This window comes from Haemorhous mexicanus, chromosome 2 (genome assembly GCF_027477595.1).
Source record: "Haemorhous mexicanus isolate bHaeMex1 chromosome 2, bHaeMex1.pri, whole genome shotgun sequence".
Classification (NCBI taxonomy): Eukaryota; Metazoa; Chordata; class Aves; order Passeriformes; family Fringillidae; genus Haemorhous; species Haemorhous mexicanus.
In genome coordinates, this window is record NC_082342.1 from 46850363 (window position 1) to 46871426 (window position 21064).

Sequence of the window (21064 nt, forward strand, 5' to 3'; positions counted from 1 at the left end):
GCCCAGAGCTGTGCTGAACTGATATGTTCATAAGACAGATCAGCTCTACAATCCCCAGTCTTCTTTTTCCTACTTCACTTTATTCTGGCCTTATCTCCCACATTCTTCTTTCATATACATCCTTTTTTTCCAGCTTTCCCTTCTCTTTCGGCAAGCACTGATTAACCAGAGGACACAAAGGCACCTTTAGGACTCCTAGCACCAGGCAAAATGACATGGCCTCCCACATCTCATAGCATAATTGTGCAACTACGTCATTGCTACTGTCCATCTGATTTTCCACAACCAGGATGCAGTTTCTGTTTAACTCACAGAGAAGAATCACAATTGCGCTTGCCCTGGCCAAGAGAGGCCTGTAATACACAAACATTTAAACAGCAGTCAGGGAAGGCATCCAAACTTCCCACAGGAGCCCTCTGGGCTTTCATTTGGACAGCTCAGATACAGTGCAAATGTGGCTAAAACGCAAGAAAAGGGGTGAGATCTCTAACCATTCAGCTCCGGAGTTTAGAAAAAAATCAGCATCTGACTATGCATAAATTAGAATGATTTGAGAGAGGGAAAAATTACAGTGTTGTATTTTCTGATTAAACCCTTATCATGATAATGACCACGAATAATATCAATAAATTACAAGAATTATTTCATTATATAACATTCTGTTTACTAAATAATTGAAGCCCTTTTTAATTTGCTACGTTAGTGAAGCCATCAGGCACCGTGGCATGGGGCTACTTCCTGAAGTAACTTTTGCAAATCTGCGCAAGGTATACTCCAGGGTCAGCCTCATTTTTCTGCCAACCTATGTTCAGGCCACTGGAACCATATCTCAGCTTGATTTTAAACCAATTCTTTTTTACTTATTCCACAGTAAAACCCCTGGAGTCTTATACACTGCTGGCTTCCTGCACACTCCACCTGGAGCATGCTGCACGTTGTGTCTCTTATTGGTCCCTCTGCTGCTACTACTTGCTTTTTGGGTGGCCCCTTCAAATAAAAGGCCCTGCTAGAGAATTTAGTATCATTGTGATACTGAAAGGAAACCTTAAGAGACAGAACTCCTAATGATCGAGATTATACTTGTATAATACCTCAAGAATACTTTTTTCCCCCACTTCAAATTTCCTTTGAAATTTGTGGATGAAATGGGAAATTCTATTAAACACAATTAGCAGAGGAACAAAAGATACCTGCGTGGTTCCAGTGTGGGTTATTTTCAGCTTTTTTGTACTGTTTCTTTTCTGCTTATTTTCTTGTTCCAATTTGTATGCAACTATTGAAATTCTGCTTTTCCTGTTTCCTTGCTAATGCAATCATAGCTGGAGTTACTTCCATATAAGCTAATAAAAGTGCATCTGCTTGAAAAATTTGTCCAAAAAAAAAGTCTATAGATTGTATAAAATGTATCAGTTTGGGTTTAAATTGTCATGGCAACACTGACGTCTTTAAATGACAGAGCTAATATTTGTGGAATGTTGTATCATAATGTATTTCAGGAAGCTGCAAAGAAGAATTATCTATTATTTTAGAATATAAACCTGAGTGACATAAGAATACATCTCATCACATTTAAATTTATTCAGCATTTAGCACCTATTCTGAACAATAAAATCACCTCAGAAAAGTTTTTCTGATCTCAAACAGTATTTGCTTAAGACAAATAAAGGCAGAATTTTATCATGTAAAACCTTATTACAATTCCAGTCTCCCTGTGAACACAGACATTTAAATTTGTAGGTTTAATTCATCATATAATTCAGTGAATAGGCATTTTCAAAACTTATCACCACACTGAATTAAATAATATTTTAAACACATAGTATTATTTAAAGATATCAGTGCACAGAGTTCTTTTAAGGCCTGTTTAACTGACAAGAAAAGACTACCCACCATGCTGGTGAGCAAGGTAGCTCAGGATTTTTTTGAGCAGCAGAAGTCAAGCAAAAAACAGATGACAGAGGACTGCTCAATGGCTAGGGACCAACCTTCTTTTTGTTTCTGCTATATGAAATGAAAACTGTAGATTTTGCTAGAAGCAGTTATTAGGACAGATAAAACTTTATATAAAGTCAATGGCATAAAATGTAAACGAAACAAAAATACCTTCAGCCATAGAATTCTACTTTTAAAATTCTGATTGACATTTCACTTTACAGTTATTCTTGGCCATAATTTTAATGTCTAGGAAAGACTGTCCTGCACAAGTCTTCAATCACAACATATCTTGTAATTTTAACATAATTCTGGCAGAATCCTAAATGCTTATGCAGTAATTTAATATGGGCTACATTTACACAGTTCTTACTCTTCCCAGTTTTTCTTCCCTAATGCAGCTGTCACTGCTCTTGATTTGTTTCCACATGCAGAAAAAGCTTTAATTTTGTGTCCACACAATATACACAGAAGGATGTTTAGTGAATTGAAATGAAATGTAGCAGAACAAGGTGTTGGAAATTATTTCTCTTGGGTTATTGCAATAATTTTTACAACAAACCATGCACATGATCTTTAAGTAAATGTAAAAAGCAACAGGGCACCAGAGCTTTGCTGGCTTTATCATGTCTATTAAATATTGTGCTAAAATTGCTTCATCACCATGGGAAGAAGAAGAAAAAGGTTCATTACATAATAGTAGCAGCAGCAGCAACATTTTGCATTTTTCACTTTAGCTGTTAAGGTTTTTTCAAGACTATTATTTTGGTTTATGATGATGGAAATGCAAAAATGCGAACAGGTAGACTTGCACAGCAAGCAAAAATGATTAGGCTGAAAGTAATTTTCCATTGTACAGACTTTTAGAGAAGCAAGGAAAGGCAACATGCAAATTTCCTTTTTGCAAACCTATAATACCAGAATACCACTCGGCTAAATCCACAAAGAAAGGTCAGCAATACTAATAAAGCATTTAATTTTTCACTGCTGAATTCCTCTTAGGAATTACTGCACATATTTTAAAATAAAATTAGTTTCTGGCCAAAATTAAAATATCCTGATGAACAATTCAAATTAATTGTTCTCTCTTTCTTGAAGTAAAATATAAAAAGGAAAAAAAATGCCTTAGTAGAATTAATACATACAAATAAAAGGTAATTTCTCTTGAGGTTATGTTCCAGGAATCAGTCTCTAAACACCCACAAGCATCTCTTGACATGAGTGAAAGGATTACATAAGTCTTAACAGCATGAATTTGGGAAAATTGAACCACTTACAACAGTCAAAGGCTACAGAAACTACAAACAGGGTACTTAAAGCTATCAGTAGTGAAAATCTAAGACTGCGCACATATTTTGTACTCTAGAAATGTCAGAAAAAAACAGTTTTCAAATGTTTTATTGACTTCTTTATATCCTCAAATCATGCTTCTACAACAGTGAGAACCAAAACCACTTTCAGAGGTGAAGAAAATAAAAAATAGAAATAGTGATTTAAATGGGTGTTTTTTTCATTGAGACATAACAGCAAAACATGAACAAGTCAAACTCTAGGCCTGCTTTTTCTCCATAAATCAAAAAGATTACTGTTCGGTTTTAAAAAGGTTTTTTTATTTCACCACTGTAAATTAAAGATTTGGGCCTTTTTCATGTTATTCATAAATGTGACATAATAGCATGCAAGGGACGGTTGTGGGAAAGGCAGCATTTCAAACTGCTGAGATAAGTGACACCCACATCAGCCACCTTCAAACAGAGGCTGAAGGGGAACAGGAGGCAACAGCCTCACGCACAGCAGGGTTGTCTTAGAACCATGACTACAAAAATAAGAATGGACAAGAGAGCAATAAGTCACAATCTAAATTTAAAACAAAGACTCAACAGGTAAAAAAATAGCAAAGAGACAGCAAAATCCCTCCATCTCACCTCACTGAGCTCTTGAGAAAAGGAGAGGTGGGAAAAAGATTTAGTAAGTACAAGTATGGCTTGAACACTGCAGATGTTTAGTCTGTCAATCTGAGTGGGAGTCTGGCACAAGATAACATACAGACTTTCACCTGCCAATGGGATTAGACAGAGGTTTCATGAAGAGAGACTTTGGGTCTACATACTGATTTTTCTTCCAAGTCCTATTCAAGAAAATAAATCCTTTCATGAATTATACCCTTCTATTTCAACATCCCCATCTCTCTCTACAAAACTGCAATTATGTTATTATCTTCAATAACAACTAGCCTGTATTTCATCTGAAATACTGTAAAAGCACTAAATATCAGGAAAGTAACAGTGATCTAGAGCAGAGCATTCAGCTGCATAAAAGCCAGAAAACATGCTGGTCTGTCATTCTCATTCTGTTCCCACTTGTGAGAGCAGCACCTATTTCCTCCATCCTCAACAGCCATGGGGCTGGAAGTTTCTTTTGGGCATAGTCTGGGAAAAGGATAGAAGCCTGGGAAAATCTCTGAAGGAAATAATAGTGGCCTAGGCAATTCACAGGGATTAGATGAATGAAATTATTGAACAGAATTTAAGGGACACAATCTCCCTTCTCCAATCTGAGGCAGGATATCATTTGTAGACGTGCAGCAGTTTCCTCCCACCTCTCCTCTGCAGTACGACAGATTAATTTTTGTGGATAACTTTTTCATTTCTCAAATGAAGGCAGAAAGAGAAAGTAATTTGTATGTGTCAAATTTGTGTACTACGTTATCAAAATAAAACTGGCAAAAGAGGTTTGTTTGCTAGACTTCCTGCTGGAATAAAACACCTTGCTGAAACCACTGAGGAGAGATGCAAGAATTTTGAAGACTGAGTCCCAGATCATAATGCGGATACTCCATGTAGTATAGGCTTATAAAGTACATAAATAATCAGCTAGAATATCTGAGATCACACCCAAATTTTTCAGCCTGCTGCCAACGCTTCAGTGATCTTGTCCTGTGAATAAGAATGCATTCTACAGACATGGAAAGACATGGAAACCTCAGGGAGGCCTAGGAGCCAGTTTCTTAACCTAAGATCAAGAAACAAACATCATCCGGGGAAGACCATCACATTTTGTGGTGACAGGATCTGGGAATCACCTGCACAGAAACTACCAAAAGCATTTTAGATCTTAACGGAGAAGAACAATTGGCATTTGAGATGCTTCTTTCTAAGAAAGCTGAACAAAAATACCTTCAAAACCTAAATGTGACATTGCATAGGACTGAAAGACTACAGTACCATGAATTAAAATATGGACATTGTAATGGCTTTGACAAGATATCTACTTTGAGCATATGCTCCAATACACTTAGCCAGTAAATAAATAGTATGGCTGAATCTTAAAAGGTCAGTCAAGAAACTTGTTCTAATAAAACAATGTGATGTAGTACATCTTTGCCAAGTAACAAAAAAGAATCACATTACTTAGCATCTGATCCAAAGCTCACTGAAGTTAGTAGGAATTCAGAGCCTTCCAAAACTACAATAAAGTATTTGCATAGGCTAGAAAACACAATACATTCTTGCAACATTATTAATAAATTCTATCCTTCAACAAACCAAACAAAAACAAAACAAGAAAAAAAACCCAAAAATGAAACCAAAAAAAAAGGGAAACAGCTGTTAGAATGAAACAGTTGCTTTCTCACCTAGTGTGACCATTTCATGTTGCAAAATCAGTCTCCAGCAATGGAGAAGACATATGGGGGAAAGCTGGTAGAATTGACTCTTCTGCTACACATTAGCAGTTCTCAGCATTTACTGTGGAAATGCTGACCCAAAACCTATTTAGATCTCCCTATTTAATATTTAACAATGAAACTGTATTTCACTAAGTTGCTATATTTTTTTTTTTCTCCAACTCACAATCAAGGCCTCCACTGCATTTCATCCTCTACAACACAAGTTCTACAATTACCTTCTTCAATTACCTTCGTCACTGAAAAAAAATCTCAAACCACTCCTTCATGTTATCTGTTCTGTGGCCACATCCCATATGAGAAACAAAAATAGTTGTATTCTATTAAAATTTTATGCTAATTGTTCTAATCTTACCCATCCACCCATTTCCCCCAAGCTGAAGAAATTTTATTTACTTAGGTTTTCTTCAAATGGCCACTGCTCTGTGCTCCTGATTACAGGGTATGCTTTAACAGCTTGGGTAGCATTAAAGATATGGGTGCATGATGGGCTCACTACATGCTTTAAAATGTTAAATTCTCCCTTTTCATAACCTTCAAAATTCTGATTCTCCTTTTAGTCACACCAGCGCTGAGATGATGTTTGCAGATTCACAACAACTCTCAAAACAGGCATCAACAGCCTCTTGTATATGTACAGTCATGGCTTCACAAAGCTTCAAGATTATCAACATTTTGCCTTCACCAACCCTGTGTTTCATCTGAATTTATTGCCTCAATACCTGTGATGGGATCTCTTCCTTCTTATTTGAGTGTACTATAGAATAATCTCCTGTGTCTGAACTAGACATTTTAATTCCTTTTATACCCATAATGCCTTTCAGAGACCAGTTAAAATAGGACAGTTGACTCACATCACTAAAATATGTATTTCTCTCCAGCAACTCTCTAAAGTGGGTTTTAAGTATCAGCTCAGATGTTTCAAAATGTTAAAAAAATCCTTGCTTTGTACTTGGACATTCTACAATTTACAAAGGCCCCTATTTTTGACAGTCCTGCATAATTCTGTAACCATAAACAATTCTCATCTTCCTTCAGGCCTTCCCTTTACTCAGGCCTCATGTCCTCCCTGATATTTCTAATAATAACATGCTCAGTTAAAAAGTCATACACACAGCACCTTACCTTTGATGCCATACGCATGAACAGTGAGTTTTGATCCTCTGCTGTTCTCATCTTCTCATTTTTGACCAAATCCTTCAGGTTCATACTATCGTCATCCTGAAAATACCTTACTCTCTCTTTATTTACATGAGTAGGTATCTGGAAGCAAACATATTAAAAATAAATATTAACCTAATCAGAAAAGATCAACAAGTTTAAAGACTCATGAATCATGGTATGCAGATCCAAAACAATGGGGCTAACAGCTCCATTTTATCTAAGGAGAAAAACATCTTTCCCTTTCCTCAATTGCATCAGTATGTCTAAATAAAAATATAGCCTCTCCCCGAAGTCACTATATCCTTAACATCCTTAAGGTATCAGAGCTACAACATTACCACTCAAGAAAGACAGACAGTACTTCACTGAAACAGTTCATTAGCTCATAAAAATGAAATATTGTAAAAAGTAATTTTCATTATTGACAATTCTAAAGTTTTTGTTAAGTCACAGACATCACTGAAACACAGTAATCACAGACAGAACTGAAAACTTGTGTGAATATGGTACCTCTGGGAAATGCTGCCATCTTAGAGTGCACAAGGGAACAGAACTGTCCCTTAGGATAGAAATAAACTAAATTCTGAAGGAGAACAGGGAGTGGTCATTAACATAAAGCAGGATATCATTTTGCAAAACGGAAACAACAGGACGATGACAACAAATTCCTCACCCTCTTGTGTCTTTCACTTCTCCATAGCAGTGTTGCAAACTGATCTGTCCTCCTAATCAAGAATGCTTGCTAGAATTACGAGGTAGTGTCACCTCCTCTTATCTCAAAAAGATCAAAGTGCTACTATATTTACTGTTGGACGCAATTATCCTAAGAATAAAACACTGCTCCAGCTTCTAAGTTTCTTACTGTTCCCTAAAGCACTTAGTTACAAAGATTAGGTCATAACTGTTATAGTCATCAGTAGCCATATTTTTTGTTAGAACTAAAGTGAAATTATCCCCTGAGACCTGAGTATCTCAGCAAAATCTTTCTCAATTTGGAAATATTCAGCTCTGTTAATCTTTGTTATTTACATAACTTTATGTAATATACACTAAAGAGACAGTGATAAGTTTTTCTTGAACATGCATTTAAATAAGCCCTAAAGTGATCCCTTGGGAAATGCAATCTGAAAATAAACTGAATATATGCTTAATAAATATGTACTCTAATACTTAATTACAATCATCTTCCAAAAGGAACTTTTTAGCTACTACTGACATTCTGATAAGACACTCACTAATTACGGCATCACAAAAGTGAAACTACAAAATCAGTTAAGAGGTGCAGTTCAGTACTCAGATTTCTAAAACCTACCATCTGCTGCTTTCTTCGTCCTCCTTTTGGCTCCAGTGGCTCTGTTGGTCCCATCACAGGCCATGCCCTTCCACTTCCATCTGTTCTCACAAGGACCACTTGTTCATCTTCTTGACGGCTTGAAGCCTGTGTCAGTTTTTAAGACATATTTTAAAACAGATGGTACAGACAAGCCAAAAGAAATACCTAATTCACAGTAAAGAAATGTTTTAAATCCTAAAGATTAAGTAACAGATTCTTTACATTTTGTGTATTCGGTGCAATTCAAAGTAGATAGTTTCACCTTAGTGAGGCATTCTTTTCACATTCAAAAAGAAAAAAAATATACATTCAATAAATTAAATGCAGAGCTTTTCCTTCCAAAAGAACCAAGTTTGTATTCTTGCTTTTTTCACATAAAGCTTTACCTCCAGAAGACACGCAATGCTTTTGAAAGAGTTAAAGAGATAATACTGAATTAATAAACACCACCATCCTTACAATGCTGTATCACTGAAAACCATCTAAAAAGCTACAGCCCATTACCACTTCTTTTATGGATTGGGAGTGTAGAGAATAAACACCCTCACCCCTGTTCCCCAAAAAGTTATAGAACCTGTCTTCATGGAAAGTTCCTTATAAGGCCCCTACTTGATAGGGGGCCCTATACAGATAAAGGGGATAGATATATATACACACACATAGAGGGAAAAAAAAGGGCAGAAATCCTTCACCAAAAAGTAAGTATTTCACTTTCTAAAATATTACTAATAATTTAAAGAATAATTTAAAAGCCTGTGAACTTCCTGATTATACTCCAAAGATGTTTCAGTAAATCAGTTGATTAAATTAGAGCATATAATGGGGCTACTACTTAATCAGATGATATTAGGACAGCCTTTGTCAAATCTTATAAACAACTTCATTAATCTCTATTTCAAGCTATTTTCTACTAAACTGCTATCCACCTGCCATCCTTGCCTAAGGAAAGCTTGTCCCAGAAACCCAAATAAAGTCTGAAAATCTGTAGATACTGAAGCATACTTCAACAGCTTAATTACATTTTTCCAAGGAAAGTCATATGAAGGTAGAAGTTATGGACCAAAAAGCTGCCTGGGTAAGCCAGACCTCTCTCTTCTGTAACACCAAAGGCAAATCTCATCTTGCAAAGCAAACCAAGATGTCCAGCACAACTCTGGCTCCAATAACAATACTGATATTTTCAGAGAATACAACATGACCTATTTCCAGCATCAGCCAGATACATATTATTTGTGTGTAATCTGTACTTCAAGTGTTCCTTTTTCACAAGGTAAGGGCTTTTGTCCCTGTTGGGAGGGGGAGAAAAGGTGGCTCATTCCAATAGGAGAAAAAGGCTCTGTGCATTCACCCCACACATGTCATGTGATAAAAAGGTCACGGCTGACTGAGACACAAACAGCCAGACTGGGGGGGACCAGGTTTTACCATGCCATAAAACCTTATTCGCAGCAGATACAGAAAGCAAAGATGAAGTTAACATCAATAAGAATGTATCACAGCAAACTTCTCCAATGCTACAATTCCTTTAAAACTTGCATGAATTTACAAGTTTGGAGGTTGAAGACATAACCACAGATACTGCAGTGAAATCTCAAAAATCCAGAGCATTGCTAATTAGTCTGAAATTGCACAGACCTTTTTTAGGGAAAACTCACCATACCCACATGGCCAAGTAGGGATACAGAGCTCTCCCAAGAGTGTTAATCAAATTCACATAGCAGACCTTTCACAGTTTTCAGAGAATAATCTACCACATAGCCACTTCTGAAGAGTCCTGTTTATGTGAAATCCTCTGCCAGGAGCATCTTTCCAGTCATTCAGCTTCTTTTACCTGCTGCCCATATAGTGTCTCCAAAAGGATGCTAACTTCAGGTATCTCCTTCCCCACACCTTTGTGTTACTGAGACAAGAAAAGGATGAACTTTTCCATTTCCAGTCTCTAAACCTCACTGTATACATGACTTTTAAAAAATACAAATCACTACAACCAACAGTCATTACAACAGCACTTGCTTCAACAACTGCAAAGAACAGTAAATACAAGATCCTTATATCAACTTACAAACATTTAATTCCTTTTAAAGACAGCCATCCCCAAATTTGTCTACACTAAATTTCTTAATACAGACATTTCAAAAAGAATGTCATTGATGTGCAGGCTGTTATTTTCCCAAAAGTTAATGGAATTCACAAGGTGTTCTTTGTGTCAGACTTCCTTTGCCTTTGAAGAAGGGCTCTAAAATGTGAGATCCAAGCAATATTTGCACTTTCTTTTGTCTTCCCATTTCCGCATGCTTGCACACTAATGTGCAAGCAGCAGAAGAGTATCTTCTAGATCTGAGCCGTGGTATAAGTTAGGACAGGGACAGGGAATGGAGAGGGGAGCAATAGATATAATACATACTGAATTCTTTGGGTCAGAACCCTACAGCTGGCAAGGTTTTGTCTGCTTTATGAGGCTTTGAGGTTTTTTCTCCCTAATTTCCAAGAGTCCTGAGTCCTGACATAAAGCATGTAATACTGATTATAATGTATTTAGATTCAATATTCCAGAGGGGAAAAAAAGGCAAAAAATTATAGTAATTTTAGCTTTAGACTAGAAAGTACAAAAAAATCGAAGTGGTCCTTCAAAGGGAGATTAAAGGAAGCAGATAAAAGGATAAAATAACTATGGATAGTATGAAGACTAATGTGAAGTCATGTTAGAGAATAACAGAAAATGCATACTAGGAACTAAAATGAATTCAATGAATGCAAGCCAAACATGGTTATTCTGAAGATTAAAGATGTTATTAGAGGTAAAACATCCTTCAAAACTCAAAACCCTATCTAAATAGAACTGACTTAAAAATACAACATAAGAGAAAGTTAATTGTATTCACATAAAAAAACAGGATTTTTAGTAGAATCTTACTAACAACAATTAGTAAAGCTATTTCTAAACACATCAGAAACAAAAAGCTTTCTGGTAGAAAAAGATGCTCAAGTGGTTACAGCATTATCAGAAGGTGACATTTGAATAATATATTAATTAATTGTATTTTATTCAACAGCAGTTTTTGAAATAAAAAAGAAAAAAACCCTAGAATTTTAGATATCATCTTGAAACTGAAGTATCAGTAAAAGGAGTTTTTTAAGTAAGCTGCCATGAAGTAATGATTTTCACTAGAGCTTCCAAAAAAGAATTCTAACATATAATATCCACATCCTTCAGCACATACTATACCCCTTAAACAGGTCTCAGTACAAAAATAATGGAAAGCGACCAATACAATAAAAAGCTTTAAAATGTGCCAAAGGCTGATCCTGGGAATTCTGGGACAATGTATCTACCATTTGCAGTGGACGAGTTCACATAAGCAAAATAAAAATTAGACTTCCTCTACACTTGAACAATTATACCATATGAGAAAGAGCCTTTGCAGGAAAAACCCACCACTCACAGCAGTAATAGACTTCTGCAAAGGAGTGTGGATATCAATCTAACTGCAAGAGTTACTTAATGTTCGCTTTTTATCTATTGATATTTTCTTTACACCTGTATTCCCATGACCATGGTATATGGTAACACAATGTGGTCACTGCGATATAATAAATACTCATCAGATAAATAATATTCTATTAAGTACAAAAATAAGTTTAAAAACATATATTAAATTACTTTTATTATACCTATTGTTAAATGTCAGAAGTGAAACTGGAGAAGAGGCTCTGTCACTATCCCTAAATCTTGTGATGACTGCTAAACAAACAATACAATTTACAGTCTGAAATGAATAAAAATAGGGTCTATTTCCACAATGAGAGAGGAATTGTTTGTTGCCATTAATTAAGGAACACGACTTTTTACTTCAGGCCAATTAAATATGCAAAGTACACAGTTGTTCTCACCAAATGCACAAACTGCTATACAGCAATTAACATTCAACTGAACAAAACAAGCAGACAAGTCTGGTTCTGAGTGATAAAAGCTTTAAATTATATACATAGATAAAAAAGATACAGATCTGAATAAGAATTTTGAACTCTCCAGAGATTATCCCTGTTCCATAATCCAGCAGAGGAAGTGGAAATCCTCTGCCACATCAGGTGGACAGCTTGATTTGAGGAACAGACACTGGAGCAGGTGAACAAATGAAGTAGTCAGGCCAATCATCTGAGATAAGATTCACTCAGTTTTCAATGCTAATTGCTATAGGGAAAAAATATATTTTAATAGTCAGCATATTGTAGGGTAGGGAACAACTAAAGTTAAAAAAAATATTTTTAATTACTGAGCCAACAAAAAGCTGGATGCTGCATGATTTGAAAGCTTTCTGCACATGTTTACGGAGAGCTACATTCAAGTGGTACAACCACAGTGTATTAAAGGAATAACAAAGGAACAGTCTTCAGCAAGGAACTAGCCTCTACAACCAAACGCTAGCTTTGTTAAATCAGATCCTGCATTAAGCATGCCACCTGTTTCCTTTTCCCTACTCTCTCTGGTAAATGGAAATGCTTTGAATACTGTCTTATTCCTCTACTGGAAAAGTCTGTCCTTACGTTATAGTATCAGTAAGTGTCTAAAAGATATCTAGCACTTTTCAGAGTGCTGGACTCAGCTATTTCTCCCACTCACTGCCTCCTCTTCGCTTCCACTGCTCCTTCTCCTCCCATTCCAGTTACCCTTCTCATAGGCTGTCAGCTTGCATTCACAAATAATCACCAGTTACCAGAAGGATGGGTAAATGCTGTGTAGAAAGAGTGTCTGCCTCCTTCAGTGTTGGCTATTCCTAAGGGCACCATGTCTCATATTCAGGAGTCTTTTTATTCCCAACCTGGAGTCCTCAAGTAATAGGTTTCAAAGCATCTAAACTCCCCTTCAGGCTCTAATATTTGGTGTGAATAGTGGTACTGTAGCCTTCAATGTAATGCTTAAAAAAATCAGTAGGTTAACCATTCTCTATGGCAAGACTGAGGTTTGCATCTCACAGGAAGATGAAATTAAAATGCTCAGAGGCCTATAACAGCAGTCCACTGTACACGTTGTATCTTTGATTTGGGTTTCTTAAAGCAGAAAGAAGAAAATACTAAGAGAATTAGCAGCATGAGGAAGGAAAGCAAAAGCAAACTTTTAAAAAGTAGGTTAAAAATTTAGTATTTCAAGAAAGACTTCATAAATATATTAATGAGTCACTATTACACATTCAAAAGGTGCTAACACAGTAATGGGATTTTTAAACGGTTTTACAAGATCAGAAAGTTGCACTGCCATAATTAGGCCCTTGTGTTTAACAGTGGAGAGAAGCATTAGAAAATCTAATGCAGGCTGCAATACAGAGATGAACTATTCTACAGAAGAGCATCTGTACCAGGTAGTGCTTGGTTTGTGTGTAAAGCACTGGACTAAACAAAAATCCCAAAAATTCCAAACCACGGAAAAGGTTTAGGTCTCTATCCTTTTTTTCTGCTAGTAAGTGAGTGACACTGGTTATTAACACAAGAAGTAAAAAATTTCATTTGTTCTTATTGATATAAAGTCAGTTGACTCTTAAAATTCAGCAATTCTTTGTTCTTATATTACAAAAAGGTTATTTTGGCTAAACTGTTTATTACTCAGAGTAAGCAGTTTATTAATCTTCATTAATCTCCTTTTTACAATGAATGTCTCTAACATTAGTCCTGCATGCAGAAATCCTTCTATTTCTGCTCAGTACTTATTTTCTTAGAGCATCTTTAAGATAGGGTGATCAGAATATCATCTCTTGAGTAGAATGGCCACACGCACAAATCTAGAGTCAAATTCATTAAGTCATACTGCCAGCCTGTGGAAGCAATATTGGAACTAGTAACACATAACTTACAGCAGCTTGTAATGCCTCTGTCCATTGATGCATCTAAAAATGGGAAAAACTATAGCAATTAAGTCTAACTTTAAAATAATATCCTGGATATCAGGAAGCCACATAGCCTTGAAAATACAACCTTAAAAAAAAGCTCTAAATATTCAGTTTGATACTCTAAATTGTTAGCTACACTTAGAAATGGTTAGTCACTTAGCCACATCAATGAGCTACCGTAGGTATGAGATGTAAGAAAATTCGTAAAAACTGTAATGACTAGATGGCTTGTTTTTACAGCAAGAACATCTGACACAAAACGTATATACTCAGACCATAAAAAAAAAGAGAAGGATTGCAGCATATTGGTTCTTAAATCCACAGATTTCTATTTCATCTTATCCACTGATTTAACACAGTGAAAGGGTAAATACAGCAGTAGAAATTTAACATGGTGTTAACACAGCCAGAAAAAATGGTACCATCAGTTACAAGTGTCGCATGGCACTTGGATATGGTTTTTGTCTCTGGTGTTAAAGCATACTTGGAAGTTTTTGTATTCTCAGTTTGAATTCTAAGAAGTTTTAGCCATTCTGCCCTTTTATACTTTTTAGGTGCACTGAAATGGTAAGATATTTTACATTATTTACTTACTGATACAATTTTTCCAAAATGTTTTACTTGCAAAAGCCACATTCCTATGAATTACACTCAGGAAGATAAACCACTTTGACTTAGTATGTCTTTGTCTTAAATAATTGTGTAATCCGCTCTTATTGACATCGACAAGAATGTTCAGGAAATAAACTAATCAATACCAGCATGCACCTATTATTTTTTAGAAGTATGCACTAATGATATGAAAGCTGTTTTGCAGCTCATACCCCTTTCATTATTCTGTGCTACATTTAGAGCTAGTCAAGTCTGTAGGGAAGACACAAACTTTTGCTGGAGAAAGAATGGCACAGCCATCTTGCAGACAAGATGCAAGTGTGATGGAACAGCAGGAATCGGGAATTATGATGAGCTGAAAACAGCTGAGAGTAAACAGGCCATGAGCCATCTGTTGCTTTATCTCTCCACCATCTGAAGTTCCAAATAAAATTTCAGATTTTTACTGTGCATTTAGTGAGGATCATTAATCCCCAGCCTTCTAGTTTTTACGCAAGTGTCTCAGCTATACTTCTATGCCAAGCAATTTAAAACTATTTTTAAAGGATTCTTTATATATAGTAAGTCTATCCTACAGCTGTATTTAGGTTCTGCATTGGTTAAGTCAGAATGAAAGTTATGAAAACATATTATAGGTAAATTTTGACAACCAAATAGTTTCAATGCAGAAAAATAACTGTGTTTATAGATTCAATTCCCAAACCTAAAATTTAACAACCTGGTACACCTGCAATTTTGAACATTAATTTTCAGGGTGATTTGGCTTTTGCTTTCTTTGTGTTTGTTTAGCATTGGCTTGGTTTCTTTTTAAATAAAAACCCCCACACATCAGAAGCATTCTTTTCTTTCCTTCTTTCACTTCCTACTCTGAAGTAGTAATCACTATCTCAATGTTACACGTATACACAAATATACACAAACACACATGTCCACACACTCCACCTGACTTTGAGATAACTGTCTCTTTCTCCAAGGAATCACTGCCATTTTTAAGTTATTTGTGCACAGGTCAATCTTGAAAACATATGAAAAATAAACATACATTCCTGTTTTCCCCGTTATAGTTACTGAAACCAAGAGAACATTATTTCAGGTTTGTTCCACATCTGATTCCTCTCAGCTACTCACTCCTAATGCCACATGGTTTACTTGTCTCAGGACAGTAACTGTGAAGCAAATAATTTCTCTGGGTAAAGATCCAGCCTGTTCCATCCTGTCTCTCCCAAGGCAGAACTATACACAATGGGATGCAATGGATGCAATTTTATAGAATTGAAGAATATTAAGGGTTTGAAAGGGACATTAAAGATCATCTAGTCCCAACCCTCTGCCACAGGCAGGACCTCCCGCTAGACCTTGTTGCTCAAGGCCTTGTCCAACCTGGCCTTGGAACACTGCCAGGACTGGGACATGCACAACCTTGTTGGGCAGCCTGTTCCAGTGTCTCACCACCCTCCCAGTAAAAAAATTCTTTCTAATATCTAACTCAAATTTTACCTCTTTCAATTTGCACCAATTATTCCTTGTCCCATCACTACAGCTCCTAATGAAGAGTCCCTCTCCAGCTTCTCTCTAGGCCCCCTTCAGACAAGTAGGATTTGAGATTTAAGCCAAGCTGTTTTTATTCAGTTTCTCTTCTAAAAACCAGTGTTAGTTCTTCAAAAAGAATTTTAAAAATATTATTTATATTGAGCTAGTTTCCCTAGAATTCTCCCTCAGTCTGGAGTCTAATGAATCTCAGGAATCCAAATTAACCAATACAAATGAAGTGTATTGAAGTTCTGATGTTTAATTTGGATTCAGATAGGAGGTGTTGGAAACATAATCAACCTTATTATTTATACTCAAGAAGAACAATTAAATAAAAATAGCAGAAGCGCTTGAAGTACATGGAGTTCTTAATATTATGAAGGTTTTCAGTAAAAGATGAGTCCCACTTATGCCATAAAACTCACCAAATAAACTTTTCCTTGCACTATAAATCTTCTCCACCTGAGATGCACAAGCAATGGCCTGGAGTCTGTTACTCTCACAGATGCAACAGGTAGCCTAGAAAAGGTTTCCTCCTTTAAAGCAGCACCATGTCAGCCATTGTAAAGTGAAATGCTGTGCCTGCCAAAATTCAAGTCTTACTCTATGGATATCTTCTATGCCCAAGAGGCTTCACAGAAGCACTGAATACTCTTCAGTAGAAAAACACTCATACTAGACCAAAGGCTGAAGGACTTCCACAGAAAATTCAGTTATTCAAATGAAGATTTTCTGTGATTAAATAATTCATATTTTCCCTACATATTCTCAAATGCATAACAGAAAAGCCTATAGCTGTTTCTATTTTTCAGAGCTCTCTTCTTTTAAATAATCAGTGACACTATACCCTACCATGTTATTCTGCCTAAAGTACCACCTTCCAGCTTTCATTCAATTTTGTATTGATTTTGTCTTTCAAATGCAATTCATCATTATTGAAAACTGTCTCTAGCATTTGCTCAGCAGAAACTACTTTATGTTTCATGCATACTAATTATGTTCTATGGAATACAGAAAAAAGCTTAGGGTTGAGAAGCTTTTCTTCTAAACCATACTTCATTTGGGATTGAAAACAATTTTAAAAGATGCATACTCTTATACTATATTCATCCACCACCATGTTGTTGGACCAGATGTTCATGATAAGTACCTTCCAAAGGATATATTCTATATTCTGCCTCTTCCTCATTGAAATTTGTACATTCCAATTTTTGTAGCAGCAAAACCCACTGCAAATGATGTGCCCCATAGGAGTGCTAATGTTCCACATACAGTTTGTTAAATAAAAATACTGAATGAAACTACAAATTACATCAGTTGTGACTGGTACTGACAATGGCAGAGGGGACATCCTCATAATCAATATAACGAAATCTAGGGCTGTGTAGTTTCTGTATTTCGGAACAGAAATACAAACCGTTATTTAAGTGGTAAACTATGAACACATGGAAGTTGTTTTGAAAATGCTGAAGTCTCCACAATTTTCTGCTGTCTCCTTACATTCAATAGTATCATTTTCATCACCTATCCCAACTCAGAAACCCTATGATACAGCAGCCTTCTCTTTACACAGGTTCACTAGGAACTCAAAGTGCAGCTTTGCCTTCTCAAAATGCCCATGACAAATTAGACAATAAGCATCTGTAAATAAGCATCATTTCATTCTATCCCAAATGAAATCAAAAGTTTTTTCATTTCCATAGACCCTGAACATTGCCTCCTACTCAAAGATAAAACAAGCACAATCTGAATGTGGCTCAAGCATTTAACCACAATACCCATTAAGACCCCAAATTCCATTAACAGATAATTTAACTGTACTCATACTAAAATTCATAGGGCTACATACTTAAGGCAGCCTGCAGTGAACAACAGAGGGGTTCTACCCGAGCTGAGACTTAGTGAAATATAACAGCTGAGAAACACAATGTTTTTAAACTCCAAACATCAGCTTTTGAAAACTGTACTTCACAACCACATTTTTGAGACTGCTTGAGGTAGAATTCTTGTCTAAGTCAAAAAAATTACAAAACTAGTCACTAAGTCCCACTGTAAAAGCTGTATTTGCCTCTACTCCCACTTACAAACAAAATAAAATGATGTAAAATGAGAATAGGATCTAAGCTAGCACTTTTTACTCTCTTCAGTCTGTAGTTTCTTGATCACTTTAAGGCAGAATAAACCAACACCACTATCAAAAGAATTGATCCTGTCCTCTGTACAAACCCCAGCCATTCATACAGCCCCTTATACTAGTGTAAGTCTTCACTCAGTCACACAGGGAACAGAATTGGGAAATTGATCCATGTCCAATTAATTAAGGAGAAAAACCTCCTAGGGAGATGCATTCAAAATTGCCTTCACTGCTTCCTGATTTATCTCCTCAGCTCTCCCAAGAGAAACTGAAATAAGGCAAAGCCACACTTCAGGACCACTCAGCACGACACTGGCCATGCTGCTCTGCAGAAGCAGAGACAGACCTGCCTGAAACAAAATGCTTCATGTTTGTTACTTGTAATGGAGACACAGCTATCAAGCCTTGGGATCAATAGGATATCGTTTAGGAAAACCATTTCTGTGGCAACTGCTTCAGGTACCTCACTTGGAGTACACCTGTCTGAAGTGGCTGAGGCTGGCACTTGGGTGCTCTATGCCACAGAAAGGCTGAGTCATGCAGAGCCAAACACTCATTCACAAATCAGCTTTCCTTGTGCTATGGGATGGTTTCTGAACATCTGGGCTGTTCACACACAGTGTGACTTAGCTGGCCCTTGGTACACAGGAGCACCAAACACATCCTGCTTGTGTCCCACGAGTCAAAACCAATTCAAAGCTGTAAAATCAGTAAAAATACCCAGGCATCACAAAGACAGGGCTTAGGACAGAGCAACTGTAAGCTCTGATGGACTTCTGACACTCAAACACCACCTCATACACACTAGAAGAAGCTGGGAAAGAGGCACAGGCAAAGGATATTCATAAATATTTATGTCTAGTATTTTTGCAATGACTGTTAGTTGCAAAAATGCTCTAACCAAAAATTAAGATAAAAATCAGAATATAGTTGAAGACCAGATCCGACCAAAATTGTTATCCATAACTCAGTACCTAAGGAATAGGTGTCCACCAACATTTGTGAGGCTCACCCACAACATGCTCTTTACTTCCCAATTTTAAAATCCGAATGGATTTTTTCCAGTGTAATTTTATATTACTGTGTAATATATAAGCGAACTCCAGTCTGCTTTATTTAGGGTTTTTTTTACATATATGAAAAACATGCCAAAGAACTGCACTGCAGTGAAGCAGAATCTACCTACACAGAGCTTTTGAGACTGTTGAGAGTTCAGGTGTGAGACTTAAATACTATTATCACAAGGTAGTCAGGCAGAGACCACACACTGTAACTCAGTTTAGTTTGTCTTCTAAAGACTGGACAAATACTAGTTGGTGTATGAGGTCTGACGTGAAGCCTTTTAGGACAAAAAAATTTAGTGGCTCTTCAAACTCAGCTCACTAGCACCTGAGTTTTTATTGTGGAATTTGGGTCAAATTGAACAAGAATATTCATTTTTATCTGAAAGTTTCCTCTCCATCATGAGGACAGAGCTCATAACTTAAGGTATTAGCCCTGTTTCCTTATGTCAGTGTTGGTACAGAAGAAGCTTTCTTACATTTCTTAAATATCACCCTTCAAAAGGAATAATATTTGAAGTTCCAGCTCCTTCAGAGACAGCAGTCATGTAACAGCCAGCACATATCAGTCTCATTTTTAATGGAAGATATATATCCTTGCTGAGGAAATAGTATGAGTAAAAAAAGGACCATTGAATTTGCTAAAGTACCATGGACAAAGTTTTGTTTACCAACAAAAAGTACAATTCAATTTGGACAGTCACTCACCTGAAGTCACACTTTCTAACGTTCCTGAGTACATCTGATGTTCTCTAATTCAGCTGCTACCTGTATCATACATATAACACTAGTGCGAAGAAAAGAAAATATTTTCCCACTTACCTCTCTGCCAGCCTTTGCTGGAATCTGTCCCTGAGTCTCTCTCAACTTGCGAGCACTGTCAAGTTTGGCTTGAAGTTCTGAAGCTAAATCCTTCAACGAAAGTGATAGCATTCCATTACTTTAACTATCATAAACTTTTAGGATATTTTTATATCAAAATGAACTACTCATTTCATTTTTTGTGTTTTGATATAGCATTTTAAACTCCAATGACACAAAATACTAAAGAAAACATCAAAATAATTCACACAACTCTTTATAGGATATAACATGAAAAAAATGTTCAGAATAGGAAGTATAGGAAGAAGCATTGCCATAAAAAGACCAGAAAATGTATTCTTATGCATTGTTAAATTCTATTAATAAATGCTTTGAATAACTAAGCATAGGTATTACTTTATGTATAGGAAGCTTGAACACATCATATCCTTTTTTTTTTCTTGTACACACACACATACACACCTTTACACACATACATCAGCTCTATGGGTCTAGGGAAATATCTCTCAGAAATTTTTGCTATGAAGCTTCACAGCTCTCTACACTCCATGTACAACTTCTGCACTTCAGACCTTATTTTGAGAATTAAAATGTACAAGAGGTAGAAAATAAGAACAGTTTACAGTCTTGTGCAAATTGGTTTTGATGCTCCTGTGCTCCCTTAACCATCTGACTATTAACTAAATAGAAGTATTTCAGAATGTCTTGGATTGCTAGCAATTGCCAGCCTATCAACCTGTAAAGAATAGAACCATTTATACTCTAACCCCTCTGTCAGTTTCACTGACTGGACTCCAACCATCATGCCCAAAATTAAGTCATTTGATCAACACCAGGCAGCAAATCAGTAACAAAAATAGATTCAGAATTCATTTGGCCCACATGGCCAACCTCAAGCTCCAGCCACCA

At 36.3% G+C, this 21064-nt stretch overlaps 1 protein-coding gene across 2 annotated transcripts in view; it reads right to left on the bottom strand.

Annotated features, from left to right (window-relative positions):
- The window catches only part of CWF19L2 (CWF19 like cell cycle control factor 2), a 58364-nt gene that overhangs the window by 13477 nt on the left and 23823 nt on the right, over positions 1 to 21064 (bottom strand). For both annotated transcript variants that reach the window (XM_059838645.1, XM_059838646.1), the window contains 3 exons: positions 20156 to 20245; positions 8094 to 8219; positions 6743 to 6880 (listed from right to left, as the gene is read on the bottom strand). In XM_059838645.1, the coding sequence (XP_059694628.1) occupies positions 6743 to 6880; positions 8094 to 8219; positions 20156 to 20245 (354 nt within the window). The remainder of the gene's footprint in view (positions 1 to 6742; positions 6881 to 8093; positions 8220 to 20155; positions 20246 to 21064) is intronic.